The sequence below is a fragment of the Bombus vancouverensis genome, chromosome 8 (genome assembly GCF_051014615.1).
Source record: "Bombus vancouverensis nearcticus chromosome 8, iyBomVanc1_principal, whole genome shotgun sequence".
Taxonomy (NCBI): domain Eukaryota; kingdom Metazoa; phylum Arthropoda; class Insecta; order Hymenoptera; family Apidae; genus Bombus; species Bombus vancouverensis.
Window position 1 is genome coordinate 2,916,483 of NC_134918.1, and position 17,721 is coordinate 2,934,203.

The 17,721-nt window shown below is 52.0% G+C and overlaps 1 protein-coding gene across 4 annotated transcripts in view; it reads right to left on the reverse strand.

Moving 5' to 3' along the window:
- dac (dachshund family transcription factor) overlaps window positions 1-17,721 on the reverse strand; it is a 144,232-nt gene that overhangs the window by 46,175 nt on the left and 80,336 nt on the right. For all 4 annotated transcript variants that reach the window (XM_033347926.2, XM_033347927.2, XM_033347923.2 and 1 more), the window contains 3 exons: window positions 8,043-8,119; window positions 6,775-6,945; window positions 3,510-3,734 (listed from right to left, as the gene is read on the reverse strand). In XM_033347926.2, coding sequence (XP_033203817.1) covers window positions 3,510-3,734; window positions 6,775-6,945; window positions 8,043-8,119 — 473 coding nt within the window. The remainder of the gene's footprint in view (window positions 1-3,509; window positions 3,735-6,774; window positions 6,946-8,042; window positions 8,120-17,721) is intronic.

Consider the following 17,721-nt stretch of genomic DNA (forward strand, 5'->3'; position numbering starts at 1 on the left):
ACGTTTTTCGGGTATCCCGTGCTCGGGTCCAGTTCACCCTCCTGCGGCATTACATCTGTGTTTAGACCGCGACCACGCTGGAAGATATAGTACAAATTGTCGATCTCGATCTCGACCAGCGTATTCGAATTTAGGGTAGCAGCGAACTAACCTGACCACTTCTAATTGTACGATCTATCGTAACGTACGTATTATTATTCGTAACGTCAACGTAACGCCAGAAGCAGCATTAAAACACATCCTTTATTACAAGAATGTAGCTCGGTACACAGATTCTTTGCATCCTGGTCTGCTTGCACCAGGCTCGTGCACAGAGGTCATGAGAGGGAAAAGAAGCAAAAGCAAAATAAGAAGACGATAGACAGAGAGAGTCGTTGCGCTGTCGCGCGGCGTGGCTCGCGGTAATAGGATTTCACGTAAGCAGCCTCCCAGGCGGCGGCCAAAAATCGAAGGAGCTTACGGTAGGTAGGATGCGCCGCCGGCCGGTGCAGCCAGCGTGCTGGTTCGAACGAAACGGCCAAGGAAAAAGGAAGATGAAAAGGCGGTCGGGGGCGAGGGGAGGCGACGCGACACTGGAGAACAGGGAGGCAGTGAGCAGAGAAGACGGTGGCACGGGGAGAGACACAAAGGAGGAGAGAACAGGGGAGAGAGGATGGAAAGGCCGCGAACGCGAGGCAGAAAGGAGAGGCAGCGAGAAAGAAAGACGTCCGGCCCGTACAATTTTAATTAACCCGGTACCGGGTAGCCGATCGCGATCGAATCGGGTGCACGATCTACAAGGAATCTACATAAGATCCTCCACTCGCGGCTACAACTCAATCCCCTCTTTCTATTCCGCTCTCTCGGCGGGCCTTAAGCAACCGGCCCGCCACGGACTCTCTCTCCTTTCTTTATCCACGTGCACGTCCACGTATACCTTTGTGTGTGCGGACCCGTGCGGTGGACACGAAGAAGAGGCGCGCACAATCTTTGCGCTCCCGCCGTGGCTTCCCCTCGTACCCTTATCTCGGTGAGCATCGAAGATAGCGAGCACCTACGTTGCTCGCCAGCATCCGGCGAGCTCATATTGTTCTCCCGTGCATCGTGTAACTTACCGACCGAACGAGACCGTGAGTTCTCTCTTTCTATCTTTCAGCCACTTTTACATTAATCTTTCCTTTTTCATCGAGGGAACCTACTCGTGCGTTCGTGGTGGACTTAACGAAGTTTAGGATACCACCCCGCGTTCCTTCTCGAAAATCCGCTCGGTTTCCCTGGTCGTTCCGTGCTCGTTCTCCAAAGAAACGCAAGATCGAGTCCGGTTCTCCAAAGGAGAGCGTCGATCACTGCGCCGCTCCGAGGATTTCGCTCGTGTTTGCGCGTCCGCGCGTATTAGGGGACCCGGTCGAAGCGGCCAATGCAGCCATACGGAGAAGCTCGGTAACACGATAGCGGCCGTATGTAAAACCATCTGGTGTAAAACGAGCTGCTGGCTCGTTCGAGTATTAAATCGGCCCTCTTACACCCTCTTCTTGGCCCTCGTCCTCCAGGCTACGCATTTTCGTCGATCTGCTCTCAATTCATGCCCTCCTCTCTTCCTCCTACGATCTCGTCTTCATTCTCTTGACGCGTATCCGCGTCTCGAGTCGGTCCTTTTATCCAGCGATCTTCTTCTTTCTCTCCTCGATTCTTTATCGACTTGATCGACTCGCGGAACGAAAGCTCCTCTACGTTCGCCCCTTCGTTTGCTGCTCGTCTCTCGGCGAACATTCGTGGACACGAGGAATCCGCGCTAAGCCGACTTGGACGTCGCGCGGCATGGAAGATGAACTCGTCGCTGGACACGCGTCGGCTTCGAGACGCGGAACGTCCTCTCGCGTTAAACTCCCGGCTTAATCGGCCGCTGGACCGGTCGCGAAACAAAGGACGGTCTCCTCGTGGCGATCGCCGCTGAGAGATACCGCGCTCAGGGAACCTACCGTACCCGAAAGAATGCCACTTTTCTTCTTCGCTGCGAGGAAAAACGTAGGGTACGAGAGCGCGGTCCGGGACTCGCCGCGTCCGGCTTCGACGTCGTTAAGCGCTGTGAACACGCGTTACTCGACGACCGTGGAAACGACACTTTATACCGCCGTTAATGGGCAATTAAAGGCCGGCTTTACGTTTCGGCTGGAATATATTAAGAGTCGCGTGTCCTTGCTTCGGCGAGGAAGAGGTCGACGCAGAGTCGAGAATGCGAGCGAACACGTGGTCCTCGAGAACTGGGCCAAGAAAGGATTATACTACGCGTTCGACACCACCGTGTATTTCTATTAGAATTTTCTTACGCTACGTACTCGTAGTATATAGAATACTCGCGTACAAAGAACTCGTTCGACAGGATGTTCCACTTTCCTTCTTATTCTATGGCGATCGTACAACGATTACGCGTCTTTGATTGCGATTAGCAAATGGCGAGCATCGCCGCCGGGACGTCGAAACACGAATCCTCTTAGGCACGCGATTATGCCGCCTGGAGAAGAAAGTCCGATCGATCGATCGATCGATCTTTAACAAAGTGCCGGACGATCTTCACAGAAACGGTCGTCGTCGACGAGTGACTTAAACACTTCGTCGTCTTCATCCGATCGTGTGATCTCTCTCTTCTCTTTACACCTCTTCCTCGGATGTTTCCAGGTCTCAAGACGCTGCATGTCGGACGCTAATAATAATAACACGAGTCGATCTATCACGCGCTTAATGAGAACGAAGGCGAGGTACACGACGCGAGTCCACGGTTCGCAGGGCCTTGTTAATCGCGTTACCTCGGTTCGGCCGTTATCTACTTAAGACACGCGTCGCTTATCCGCCACGGATACAACGACGATATCTCAACGAGTAAACGTTTCTTTACGCGGACTGATTTTTGCGAGTCAGCCTTATTTCGCGTTCGAGATAGATCGTCTCTGCGAAGATTGGAGATTTTTTCCACGAGATATACAAACGCTAAACGGCGACTAAATTCTCGGCGAGGTTTTCAATAAAAATTGCGATAAGCAGGTATTCGGATTACCTTAAAATAGCACGTTCCATCGGAAATGGTACGAGAACCAAACGGTAACGACATACTCGAGACAGAGCTAGGCGAAATTACAGCACTCGAACGGCGCCTAAATTGCTACTCTTTCCGTGGATCCTTAAACCTTAATGGCTGGCGAGAGTAACGCGTTATTACCCTGAAATTAGTCGTCGACACCGCGAAGCTGGTGTTCGGATCCATCTCGTGGAGTTTCAGCGCCGGATGTCACGGCCGATACTGTGCCGTGACAGTCGAACGCCGAACAAATTACAGAAGTAGAGGAGTCAACAGAAGTAGAAGGAGTGAGCGATGGGCAAAGAAGGGAAGAAAGGAGGGGAGGAAGGAAGAAAGGAAAATGGGCTGGAAGGGTCGGTGAAGAGACTAATGTCTCTTAATGCGGCTTCGCGAGAGCTGGCAGATAATGAAATTGCGGCCTCGGCTAGAGACGCGTTAAGAAAGCCATGCCACTGACCTTTCTCGTAGTTGATTTGCCTCTCCTGCTGCCTCGCGTTGTCGGCCGCGACCTTGAGCAGGCCCTGGATATTCCTGAGCAGGGTCTCCGTACTCGAGACCGAGGGATCCTGGCCTCCCTGTGAAACGGCCACCGCCGCGGAGGCGATCTGGGAATAATTCAGAGCCTGAGGACTCTCGGATCCCGGCGCGGGAAGCGGCAGGTTCTCCGGCACGTCCGACAGATCTGAAAAAATTACCCACATACGTGTAAGATTCTTCGATTCGATCAACATTGTGCCGATTCGCATAGGATTTTCTTACCAAGCACTTGCATCGCGCTTTCAAAGCACTTAAATCGCCCTCGATCGTTTACGAGCCGATCCGCTGCGAAGAACGTAGAAAACGCGATCAGTGTAGAGGAAATGCGCATATAATAATCGGACACGCGAACGAGCGGCAACGAGAACTCGCCTATTAGCCCGTCTCTTCGCGACTTTTTGTTCGGCGTGAGCGCGCGTATACGAGACGCGTCGCCGATAAATTTCGCCGAAGGATCGTGGAACAACGTTCGAGGGAGGTCTCGCGCCGGCCGCTCTCTCGAGGAGACTTACAACGCGTGCGTGTTCCAAAGCCGTAATCCCGCGACGACTACTTGTTACCCTTCGCCACGTCTCTGATTTAACGTCATCGCGGACGAATTAAATTCGCGAATTAAAACGGCACTTGGCCGACCGATTAGCCGATCCGATGTGTACGGCACCGTGGGGGAACCAGGACGAACACACCGAATTGTCGTTCGTTTCCAGCCGCGCGATTTATCCTCCGGTATCGCGCCGCGGGTAAGGGAATTTCGATGGAAAACTCTCGAGATTCCACGAAGGACGCGCGGTCCCTGGAATAAAGTTCCTGCTCGAACGCACTTCTTTCTTTCTGCTACTCTTTTTCTGCTTTCTACTCGAGATCGCGACTCGTCGTTCTCCGGCTAAGAGGCGGGAGTAGCCTCGTTATTCTCTCTCTATCGACGATTAGCCTGGAAGCATGGTTTTCGTCGTTGGAACGAAAGGAACCGTGGCTCTGGACACCGTGGAAGGATCCGGGGCTCGGGGATCGCCGGAATAAAGGATGCCTTATGGTTATTGCCGAAGAGGTCCGGAGAGTGGCGAGACAAGACGTCTGCGTGGGTTCTTCCGAGCTTAAGTGACCGGTCCGCGCGCTCCAACGGCCCACACCGTGGGCTTTAGCCCCGGCTGCTTTATGGCCAATGATACGTGCTTTATTGTATCGTCTTTTAATTATCAGCGCGCACCTACAACGCCACGGCATTCGGTTACTTATTGCCATTGGCCGATTTAATGCTCGCGCGGCTGCCTTCGGTGCCGATCCGCCGGCACCTTTTGATAGCACAAACCTTCCACTCCTTCGTCGCACTCCTCCACCCCCTCCTTCTTTCTTCCTTCACCCTTTTTCCTCTCGATTTCTTCTCGATGGTCGCTCCATCGCCGCGCTCCGGTCTCCTTCTCTCGAAACCCATTACAATTATCTGCGTCGAAGGCCAAGGGCCAACGTCTTCCCCATCGAATTGCCCGACGCGACGCGAGGAGGACGAGAAATTTCGCGAGACTCGCGGCACTCGCGAGCTCTTCTCGCTTAGCGAGAATCTCGCCGGGAAGAAGGGGTTAAAAGGAATCGGACGAAATCTCCAGGAAGTCGGGCAAGAAACGAACGAATCGCGGTAGATCGGATTCCAGGAACGAGAGCGAGATAGCGGCGCGTCTCATTAAATCAGAACTGCATTCCACGGGCGTGTACACTCCCACGGACGTTCGATGGGGTTCTACTTCGATCACCGCGAGCACCATAGGTAGGATGTAGCCGATGTATACGACACGCTGCGAGACACGGATTTCTGCCCCCTCCGGTACACGACCACCAGAATTTATACGTCTAACTCGTGTCTTTCCTGAAATTTAGGGGCCCGCTAATTCAACCCTGTAGCCTTTCCCCTCTAATCCACCCGCCTAACCGAACATTTACTGTTTCTCGTCTCTGGGTCCGGGTCCTTGGCCTCGCTTTTAATCGCGTCCCGCTAGTTTTATATTCTTTTGGAATTTGACATATGTATATCCTGTCGGAGTGGGTGGGGGCGGAAGATTCCACGATTCCCTTTTTTATTACCAGTTTTTCTCAGTAGTATTTTTATTGGCGGTACGACGAGAGATTGGAAGGAAGAAAGACGTTCTTTGCCGTTTGTGTCAACCGAGGTGAAGACTCGCGGGCTCTAATTGGAATATCCAATTAACGCGTGGCGTGCAGACAATCGGCAAATCGATTAGAAATCATCGCGATTATGACGCTTCGGTGCATCGAAGCGCCGGGACAGTCGAGATAGCACCGCGAGCTACGGACCGAGATTTTTATCTGGACCCATCTTTCATTATTAAAATGAAACTAAATACCGAAGATGCGAGTCTAACGACCAACGGGCCCCTCCACCAGTGGTGCTTCTTTCATGCTGTTCCAGTGTGAATCTCGTTTATATCAGTTTTTCGGAGAGCTTCGAATCGTAAAGGAACCGTACAATTTTTTCTTAAAACTTTTTCAAATTTCTTTCCCGTAATATCGAGATCCGGTGAGTTTTCAAACCATAGAACGAAGATAATAATTCAATCCAGAAGGCTTAATTATTCGCCATTGATCACGCTCGTAAATGACTTGCAAGAAATACAACTATCGTCTAAAAGAAAAATTGCGCGAGATGCATCTCTCTAGTGCAATCTGATTCGACGTGAACGCATGACAAGCAGAAAGGGCAAAGGAAACAGACGGAGGGAAAAAGGTGGCAGTCGAGACACGTGCAGCGCGTAAAATTCCAAACGCCTCTCGGTGAAAATTTCATCGTGCACGGCTGACAAGTTTTGACAACCGCTGAGGAGAGACCTCGGTTCGTTCGGAACGCCGGATGAAAGACGAATCCCAGAGAACGTCGTTCCGCGGCGGGCCCGAGATGATCGATGAGAGGGTCTGACCTACCAGTCGTCCCAGGGAACTCATCTTTAAACGCGGTCTGTCCGGTCCATTCGATATAATTATTTTACGTATGCGTGCCGCGCGGAACGGGCAACATCGTTTCGACTTTCGGCACACGTCAAATTCACCGTCACGCTCTACCTGGCTTTAATTGATCGACCGATCGGCTTGGTCGACGTATCGATCGACGCTTAGGAGATCGGTTGGTCGCGCGGCATTTTCCACGAGACGAATTCGACCACGCCACGCTCTCTCACCTTCATCCTTCTCGTTGTCGTCGTCCAGGTCCTCGGACAGATTGTCGTCCTCCTCCTCGTCGTCTTGCGAACGGTGCGACGCCTCTGCCTCGCTTCCGGAGTGCTCGCCCACGCTTCCGCTTCCCGCCGTCTTCGACAGGTTCAGCACGGGACTGTGACCATTCGAGGAACCTGTTAACACGATCGTTCCGTGAATCTATCGTCTGTCTACGCGTTGGATAACGATCTCGTAGGCGCTTATACGATTCTTCGAAGAATAGAATGCTTCGATCGACAATGATTGATGGATATTATTTGCCTCCGCTTATACGAGAAGAAACAGACCGTCCAATTTCCACGGTTGACCCGCTCCCCTTGTATTTGATATCCCGGCATTTTAATCCTGACGTGGATAGATACTGTTTGGCCAGCGACGCCAAGCTGAATGACGCATCGCTCGGGGCCAGCTCGTGGTTCGACCGTGGCTGCATCGTGGAACAACCGTGTGGTTCGTCGACGAGCGAATAAGTCTCGATTCGAGGCGAGGATCGCGGCCAGCGGTAGGCCGCGCTCGATTAAGCACGATCGACGTCCGCGTCGAAATCCCCGAAGAAACGAGGCCCGCAGATTCCGTGGGGTCCGCGGGTTGAACACGATCGGATTCGAACTCGAAACGTCCAGTTTGTCGCTGGCCGGGCCTAGGGCCGCGCACACTCGCCATCAGGATAAAAGGTCCGATCGAACGGATTAAAATATTACGGAGAATCAGAAGAAAGGCGGAGCCGAGAGGTGCCCCGTAACCCGATATCGGACTTAATCTCTCCAGGCCGCCTAAACGCTCGACCGGGCCAGCGATGAGAAATAAAGAAATCGAAAAAGGGACTGGTCCTCCGCGATCCGGACACGCTCGGTTAACTCGTGTCCTGGCCTCGAGCGATGGCCAGTACCCCCGTTGCCGAGGGATGTTCCGTTTCGAGGCTCTCTGCCATTAGAAGAATCTCGTACGCGTCATAGTCAAAGTGAAAATCGCGCGAACGTTTCGTTCCACGAGAGAAACGTTCGATTCGAAGCTGTTTATCGAAGAGGAAAGTACAAAAGCATCCTCCTCCACTGGACGGAACGGCGAAGGAACGACGGCCTCGAATCACGAGGATCGCCGGTCGCCAGGAGAAGGAGGATTCATCGTCCGCGTAATGGTGCTCGGCCCATAATACGACTCGGCGTTATTCGCCGTATTATCGGCCGATTACTATAATTACGGTAAACGAGCGTGCGCGTATTTATCTTACCATTGTGCGAGCTCAGATCCCTGGGTTTTTGGTCCAACGCGAGTGCTCTCTCGGCGTCTCCTCTTTCCTCGCGGAGCCTGCAAACAACAAAACAGACAGGGAAAAGTTTTAGTATCGATTCCGGCGGATGACGACGAATCGGCCAAAGCGGAGGTGGACTCTCGGCCTGTGCGCTGGCCATTAATTAAATAATTATTCTAGTCTTGGTTGGAGTCGACCGCGTAGGAAGATAAGTGCCGGTCTCTCTGTCGGCCGCGCGTTCCATCCGATTATCGCTGTTAATCGATTCGCTTCTTTTTTTTCTATGCGGAGCTGTCGCACATCGCCTCGAGGGATCGCACGCTCTCGCGTAAAACCGGCTTCCCTCCGACCTTTTATTTCCATCAGAGCCCGAGTGGCAGGTAGTAACGGAGAACGAACCGCGCGTATCCTCTTTCCACGTTTCGTTTGGACGCCGTGACCGATGAGTCGAGAGTTTCTCGTATTACGTCGTCGATTCAAAAGCGAATCGTCTTGTCGAATCTATGGCGAAACGATCGCGTCACTAACGCGGGCGATGATGTTACTCCTGCCTCGCGAAACTTCCGTGCCAAGTGTCCCTCTTTTATTTTCTTTTTTTCAGTTTCCTCGAATGTTTTTTTCGTCTTTACGAGCGCCAGGCTCGTTAAGCTACACCAGCCGGTCTTTACGCCTCGGTACCGCGAATCTTTTAATCTTGGTTCTATATTGTTCGACCCTCGTGGATCGAGCCGCGCGGTATGTAGGGAGAGAATCGTTAAGATTCGCGGCCGGATGCCGTGACTGACATTAACCGGCCATACGCTCTTTAACACTCCGCGCGCACATTTTCAAACGAAATTTTCTTTCGTCCCCGAACCTCGAGACGGAGGCGAGTCCTCGGAGACAGCGACGACAGAAGGGAGGGCGGTAACGGGTCGCCGAAAGAAATTATTTCCAAGGGTGTAGATCGAGGGTGTATTTACGAATTTATTTTCCAAGAGCCACGCGAAGTAGTCGAAAATTGGTGTTTTCCGGACGATTAGATCCTCCTGCCGCACCTCTTCGTTACCCCTCCTCCGAATCCCGACGTTCCTTTCCTCGTCTTGCAAATTATTCTCCCGGGTATAGTTCTTTTTATGGGTCGGGGTAGGCCGCGCGGTCCGAGGGCGTCTCTTCGCACCTCGAATCGAACCGCGGACCATTAAGTAAGAAGTTAATATCATTAAACATAATATTGGGCGCATCTGGGAGCCGCAGAGCACTTACCGACCCACCACCGACCGTCCCCCGCCGCAAACCGCCCTCTTCACTGGCGGCTGCCGCTCCGCGCGCGAACCCGCGAGACCTCCATCCACCCCCGACATCCTCCCGCTCAGTTCCCCGACCGCCGCCTCCCTCCTCGACCCCTCGAACCTTAATTTTTTAATGAGAAAATGCTTTCAAAGAGCCGGAGAGAAATACCGTGCGTCTACGAGCGATAAGTTACGGCCGCGTTAAGCGGAATGGAGGAGAGGATCCCCACCTTCTCCCCTCGTTCTCCCTCCATATCCTTCTTTTTTCTCCCTTCTCTTTTCTTCTTCTTCCGTCGACGAGCCATCGTTTCCCTTTCCACGGGAGATGCTTTCGAGAAGACGACTACGAAATACGCGGCGGTACCTCGTCACTCGACGGCGCGCCCGCCGCGGTTCGTTCGACGACCAATTTTGCGAGACTTCGAAATTTTGCGGAGAAGTCGATTTCCCGACGAGATACGAGTTGCGAAGCACGCAAGAACCAGCCATCATCCCTTCGCTATCATCGCCGACAGTAACGTCAGAATTATAGACGGATCGCGCTCGCGCGCCTTCGATATCGTAACGACTTAATTTCGGGGATAATTAAATTTTAATTGGTAATACGAGTCGATTAAGACGACCGATGGATATCTCGGTCCGCCTCCGTTTGGACCTGGCCCCCGTTTACTCGTCGGTCCGGCAAATTCAGATGGGAACAAGAATAGCGGAGCCTTGTTCGAGCGACTACGGTCGAGAGAAAAGGGTCGAGGGAAAGGAACGAGTTGGCGAAGAAAAGAAAAAACATTGAAATTAAGGGTGGGAGGGGAGAGAGAGAGAGAGAGAGTGGGAGAGAGGGTGAAGTTGATTTGCCGGGACGTCGTCGTAAGCTGCAACAGCCGAGCAGCGGGGTTATTAAATTTCTAATTAGTCGAATATTGCAGGTACATCGTCAGTCGCCTCGGCGTCTTCACGGTTCCGGCCATGGAGCGTTTGTATGCGCGTTTACGCACGCAAATGTGCGTTTAGCCGCGCGTTTATCTAGCTTCGCATGAGTAGACACCTAGACGCTCTCACAGCCACCTTAATAGATCATGGATTTCATTAGGCGCGCCTACGGCTTTCGGAGCGCGGCCAATCTCTGCTTCTAGTCGCGAATAATTAGCGAACGCTGTCTTCCTTTCCTCGGGACCAATAGCTTCAGCCCTATTGAATTTCGTGTTCCACGAACTTCGCAGAAAGCGAAGAGTTGCGCCGCGTCTTCGTACCTCGCGAGATGATCCGAGATGTTTTTGTTGGCGTTGCTACCGTGTCAGTTAGATCGAGTACGAGTGTGAATTTTAACGAGATCCCGCGAGATTCACAGACAATGAGACTTTGTGGCAGAAGATTGTAAATCTTATTGAAACACGGAACGGATAAATCGATCGAAAGCTCTTCGGTCTATAATAGAGAAGACGAGCTACAAAGGCGATACGAGTTCTCCCCTCGCTTCGGAAGCAGCTATTTTAGACGCATCCATATCCTCTACCGATGATTGAACCGTATCAATCCCCGTCGTATCCATTAGCGTGGTACAGTACGTATGCGACTAATAAGCTGAACGAACGATACCCTTCTCCAGATCTTTGCCTTTAATTTTGATTCGGTAATGACGAACTCCGCGGGGATTCCTGCCCCAATGCCGAGGAACGGGCTGCCTGCCCAGCTGGAGTTCATTAAGAGGCGTATTTCGAACGCGAAGAAAGCGACCTGCGATTCGGGATCGTTATGTTGGAATCGAGCTGGTTCGCGATTTCGACGTACCATTTTCGCGACACCGGTGCTCGTACACATTGCCACGATTGAAAACGGTGTTCCATGCATTCCGGTGGCGTTTTTAATCAACGCTTTTTCGGCTCGTTCGGCGGGAATCGTTGAACGCGCGGTCGGGCTGTTTGTCCGCGTTTTGTTACTTTGGCGAAAAATCAAAAGCATCGTGTACGCGTGACGCGCGTTCCGATAATGACAGCGAACAGTTGTAATTTTAAGAGGACAAAGAGCCAGGCTAATTGGCGAAAGTATGCTGGCGACCCTGCCGCCACGGCTTTTTCGATAAACGATGCACGCGAACGTCGATATTCGCCCGTCCTCTCGTTCCTTTCCGTCAGCGGCTCGCTTTTCGTCGTTGCGAGTGGAACGCGCGACGATTGACCCATGCCGTCGTAATTTTAATTACGTCTCTGGAATCCGAGGCGCGATTGTGTTACAGCCTCGTCGATCGTAGCCCGAAAGGGGATGAACCATGCTGGCGGTTGCCTCGGGCTCCTCTACTTCAACGTTCGTCGTTTGTCGCGAAACTCGTCTCTGAAAATTCCACGAGTCGAAATAATAAACAAGGAAGAAGAGGGGATTTTGGTAACGAGATCCAAAGTACGCGATCTCGAAAACGCCACCCTCGCTGGCGTGACATCCGAGGCGAAAGGGGTTCGTTCTCGTAACGAGTGTTGCGAAGGCGAGCCTTCATCCTTCGAGGATATTCCTTATTTCATCTCGGTTCTCTACGTCCTTTCCTCCTTCCTCGTGTTAGCTCGGTAATTACCAAGGAACCAGGTCGCTGGCCGATCGTGTTACCGAAAAGATATCGCGAATTTCGCCTCGCAATCAATGGCACTTCCTTTGGCGAAGGAAGAAAGGATCGTTCCAGAAACGCGTTTTTTCTTGTATTTTCACGTGGCTACAGGCCCCGAAGATAGTGGAAGGAGAAAATATGAGAAATATAATTCAAGATAGAGGTCGGTGACGAGGGACGAAGGCAGAGATTGGCTCGAAGATGGAGAGAAGGCATCGGTCGAGTTGTGGGACGAGTGTCAGAACGTTGCTTCTCCGGACGAACGGTATAAAGGGCCGGGAAGGAATCGAATTACACTCGATCCAGTCGCCCCTGCCTTTCGATTTCTACCGGATCTGCTCGCAAATATTATCCGACGTATCGGCAGACGGACAGCATTTATCAAACCGCGTGCGACCACTCGGATTCGGGGGGCCTTCAGACTGATTCAATCATCGAATTCCTAAGATTCCAGCTTTTCTTCTGCTCATCGATCAAATCGCTGGCGGCGAATAAGGCGTCCGGCTCGCGGCGAGTCACAAAATCGCGCCCTTGCGACACTCGTTAACGTTTGAAAATTGAAATTCTCGTTTGTTTCGAATTGAAGTGAAAGATTGTATCGTGCTAAAGATAAACCTTCGAAACATGAAAGTCTTTTTTTCCGCTCATCCGATATCTCTATCTGTATTCGTCGACTCGAGCGAATTAACATGTTCGACACAGCTATGATTAAAAACGAGCCTGGATCCGCTCCTTGGAAACTCGTTAAACGGCAAGTCTCATACTTATGCAGATTTGATCTGCGCCCTTCGAAAGTGAATGAAGTCGGGCGGGACACGTTGCGTCGACAAAAAGGGAGCTTTCCCAGTCGGTAGCGCGTTAATTGCGACGTTTACGCCAGTTCATTGTCATCGGGACAAGATCTTTCCGGGTACATACTTATGACAACGATACCGTGCGCGAATCCTCGCCGCGACAAAGCCCACCCATGGCGCCCCCACTAAATCGACCTTACGCTCCAGCCTCTTTTATCTCCGTTTCCAATTCCCCTTCACCTCCCTTCCCTTTCTATTTCGCTCTTCCTTCTCTCTACACGTTTCTCTCGCTTTCTCTCCGTGTCTGTTCGAGTCGGATGCTCAGGGGGGCGCACGCTGCTCCGCTTCCAGCCAGCAGGTTTCTTCTTCCATTTTCCGTTTCGCCACTCGGCCCCGCTTGACTAATAGATCTCAGCGGCAGTCACGACACAATCGGGCGCAGACTACCGTTGCTAACTTCATATCAATCCGTGGATTCCGGCCGCTCGTTCCCGGTAACGAGTCGTGATAAATGACGGGGCCGAGGCCCAGCGACGATTGAGATTAATTTCTCGTTGTACGTCTTCTTGTAGCTGGCTTTAATACTCTCGCGGTCGAGTTCATCCTAAGCCAAACTGGCCTAACCGACGAAGCAAAGGGAGAGCAAGAGAGAGAGAGAGAGAGAGAGAGAGAGAGAGGTGCTGTCAGCCCGGGGAATTACGGGAGGGAAGAAAACGAACCGAACCGTGTCGACGCCTGGATTTACGCGCGCTCTCCTTGAAAAATAATTTCAATTTCGAGGGACGTCCGGTGAAAATTCGATAAACAATGCGCGAGACGCTCGACGGTCGCCAACCATCCCCTCCTTCGCCTTTGCCGCCCTCTGGTTTTTGCTTCCGTTTTACGATAATTTCCGAGAGCAATCGATAAGCGACACGAGCAACGGCGTGTTCGGGCAGGAGGAAAAGGCGAGCGCTCTTCGACGAAAGGTCTTCTTACATTTCCCCGTCTTGTCGGCGTTCCGACGAACGGGCGAACCAGCTAATTATGTATCCCCTGCGGGACCCCCGCAGACAGGAAATGAGACTACCCGAGTTTCTATTCGTTTCATATACTCACCCGTGTCCGCGTAAATACGTACACGCGAGTCCATGGCTGCGTGTGTATTGGACGGCCGCTTAAAACGCTCCGGCTGGAAATACAGTCGGATTAAGCCGGGGCCGGGGATCAGATACCGCGCGCCGGTGATAACCTCCGACTTTATATCCGCGCAGGACAGCGGTTTAATTAGACGACGACGCCTGAGATTCCGGCTAGAAACGTTGATCGAGCTAAATTGTTTCCTCAGCCTCTCGCTTCTGCTCGATCGTGCTCTGGTCCGCACCGCGCAGCGATCACTCGCTTCGAAACCCCGTCTTTCTCTCTCTCTCTCTCTCTCTCTCCCTCTCTCTCTCTCTCTCCTACTCTATTTCGCTTCCGAATGGCTTCCGGGGCTGCCGAGGGAAGACAATGCCGATCGACCGGCTAGATAACCGACCGTTTAGACGAACGACTGCCCCGACTCGATCCTTGGAGCGCCTCGCAAACGCGAGCCTGACGAGCGATTCACTACCACGTTACGAAAAAGGAACCACGTGGTTTAGTGTGAAAATCGAAAAGCGAGAAGAAAGTAAACTGCATGATGGACAGAGAAGCTGTCAGTCGCCTGGAGGAACTCACAATCTCGATGACTTCACGCTCGATGCCTGTTGGAGTTTGTCCGACAGACTCGTGAGTCGGGGAACGAGGTGCGAACGACTGGCTGCGACGAATAATTGTTTGTTTATACGGCTCTAAGCGCTTTTTATTCTCGTTCCACGCCACTTGGACCGACTGGTCGGGCTGGTCGGATGGCTGACTGCGAATGGGAATGATCTCCTTCTTGCGACTCTTTTTCTACCACCACTCGCCTCGGCCCCTCCGCTCGTTAGCTCAAGGTTAGACGCGTAGCGTGTGGCGTAACATGTGGCCACGATTTTAGAAGGGACTCGAATAGAAATAGCGCGAGTGGTTCGCTTTTGATGCTTCTTTAACCCTTAATCCTTGCTCGCTCTTCTAAAACACGATTCTCTCGGTGTTTCTTAATCTACGTTTCAATTTCGATCGAACTACAGTAAAATATGATACGGAATTTAATTGTACCAGAGGTCTGCTTTCCGAAAGTTACAAACGAGGTCAATGTCGCGAAATCCCGAGATAAATCCGTCGCAGTTGGGGGAGCGTGGAGAAACAGACGCGTGTTAGCGAGAGGAATCATTTATTCCGGAAAGATAGGCGGCTGTGTGGATCGCGTTCGTGAACGATACGTCATCCCCGTCGTCGGCTGACATTCGCCCCTTCGGCTGTGTACTCGGAGGCGAGAAAGCCTCGAAAGCATTTTTCAATTCCGCGAAACTTTACGATAGATATCTTCCCCACGAGAAAGAGAGAGAGAGAGAGAGAGGAAGAAGGAAGCGACCGCTCGGCCGCTTCGCCAGAAACATTTGTACATAAATCTGAAAATTATGAGCCGGTCCCCCGGTCGCTTGCCGCCTCTGCGCCCCCTGCAGCCGACCAGCCATATGCCTGCCAACGCGTAACGGAGAGATAACGCGTAGGGTAACCCCTCGTGAAGGCAACCGCACGGCGGCGTATGCGCGTGAAACTGCAGTCTTCGATCTCTCTTTCTCTCCCTTTTCAGCCAGCCCACTCTTCCGTTGTGTCGCGCAGGGTCGAGGCGAAAAGCCTTCCCGTATAAATCAAGATTCGTGGAAAATAAAAATCACTTTGGCGGCGGATCGCTCGATTAAGGGCCATCGATGGTCGCTCTGGGAGCTCAGCCCACGAATCTCCGCCCCTACAACGAGAAAGGAGGAAGTGGAGAAAGAACGCGACATGGCTTATCGCGGTTTCGAATGGACCGATTTCCACCGGGGGTAGCGGCACCGAATCGTTCGCGTGTTTTTATCCCAAATCCATCCCCTCGTCTATTTTATATACTCTCGTTTTCTTTCTCCTCTTATTTTCTAAAGCGAAATTATATTAACTTCGACGGTGTTTCCGAACGTAATGTCGCAAATTCTAAGTGTTAGAGTTACGCTCTACCATCTCCCGTTTGATATCTGATAGCGTGTGATATCTAATGAACGTTTCACTCGAACGGAGAAACTCTGGTCGATCTTCGCAGAGAAGAAAAGGTTCGAGGGATGGAGATTTAACGCAAGGTTCGGTGGCGATAAGCGTAGCGTTCGAGTTCTCCGCTCCGTGAACGGCTCGATGCTCAGCCGCTAGGCAATACGCAAATAAACTGACGAATCCCCTTTCGTACACCCTCGACCCATCGTCCCCTTTGCCGCCCTGAGCCAGCCTGCGAAGTAGATCGAAGAAAAATATGCCGAACGAGAAAAATAAAGAACGATCGGGGGTGTACACACGGAAGGATACGTAGGATCGCTTCGAAGCCTTAAGCCAAAGAGCACAGATATGCCAGAATATTCTGGCGAATGGGAGTTACTTCGGGAGAGAAGGATGAAAAACGATGAAAGAAGAAGAAAATAACGGGGCACGCGGGGCGATCGTTTATCGACAAAAAGAGACCGATATCTGTCGCGTGGAAATCTGCTTGTCCGCGATAGAACGAAACGCGCACCCCTATTTCTGGCCGCGCGACGCGTGTGCGAAAATACACGCGTAAAAGGCCGCTTATCTGGTTTGCGCAAGAATTGGATTCGACGACGCTTCCGAAAACCATAACCGAAACGGTAACTGCCACCCTCTGACTGATCGAACTTATTCCTTTCTTTCGTTCAGCCAGCCATCGCCTCCTTCTGTCGCTACCTCGCGTCGATAATGCCTGGATCGGGGGATGAGGCTGAAGAAGAACACGCGAGGGAAACGACGCACTATTTTTCTGGAAAATTGAATAGACAAAATCGAATATTTGCCTACTCAGCCACCGCATCCCTCTATGCCCCCTATCTCTGCTTACTGCTTCGTTCTTTCCATCGCGATTAGATAAATCTTCGTGGTTACGATCGGTCGGTTCGAGATGTACATGAGATCGATCACTGTAATAAATCGGCCAACGTAAATACTACTTACGTCTAAATCGCCTGTCGAGACGGTAATGAGAAAAGTGAAGCACGATACCGGAACGAATCGGACCGGAACCGAAGCAAATAGCTGCTCGAGACGCTACGGGAAACAATTACACGTTGGCGTAAAAATAAAGGTTGTCGCGCTTAATTACGCGGCAGATTCGTGGCGACGAGAAGTGCGTCGCGGCAAAAGGTGGTGAGACGCGTATTCACCTTTACGCTTTCTCATCAAGCTCCGCTTAATTTCTAACCCCTTCGTCCCAGTGTGTCTGAAAGGGTGGCCAGGAACGCGGGAGAGTATATTAAACGACACTCGGAATTACAAATAACAAATTGCAATTTGATTCCCGCACGGTCGGTCGGCACTCGTGCGGACGGGCTGTTTCGTCGGGGCCGGGGGCGCAATTTATCATTACCGACGACAATTTCGCTGACGGCCCTCCGATTCCGATTCCGCTCGGGGCTGCTGATCCTTCGCTCGCGGGAACCAGAGGCGAGAAGTCAGAGGCTACACGTATCAACCCACGTGTCTCCCGACGATGGTTCGTTTCGAATCGAAACCGGAGTTCGTTTGGCGATTCGAAACAAACGTGATACAAGGGCTGTGGAGGGGGGAGGGGGGAGCGAGAGTCGCGAGAACAGGATGGAAGGGACCGCAAGGGGCGAACGTACCGCGGAGAAAAGAGGGCTGGGCTAGGGTTGTGGGGGCGAGCGGAGCGGTTTATATGGCTAAAGGCGCATCCCCCGAGCCGTATCGATCGTTGACTTTAAAATTCAAAGAGACCGACAATAGCTTCCCTTTCCGCCGAGCCTCTGTACTACAATATCATATTCCGTTCCTTTCGTTTCATTGTCTGGTAAAGCCTGCGCTAATAATAAAAGATTGCTACCCTGGAAGCTACGCCTAGA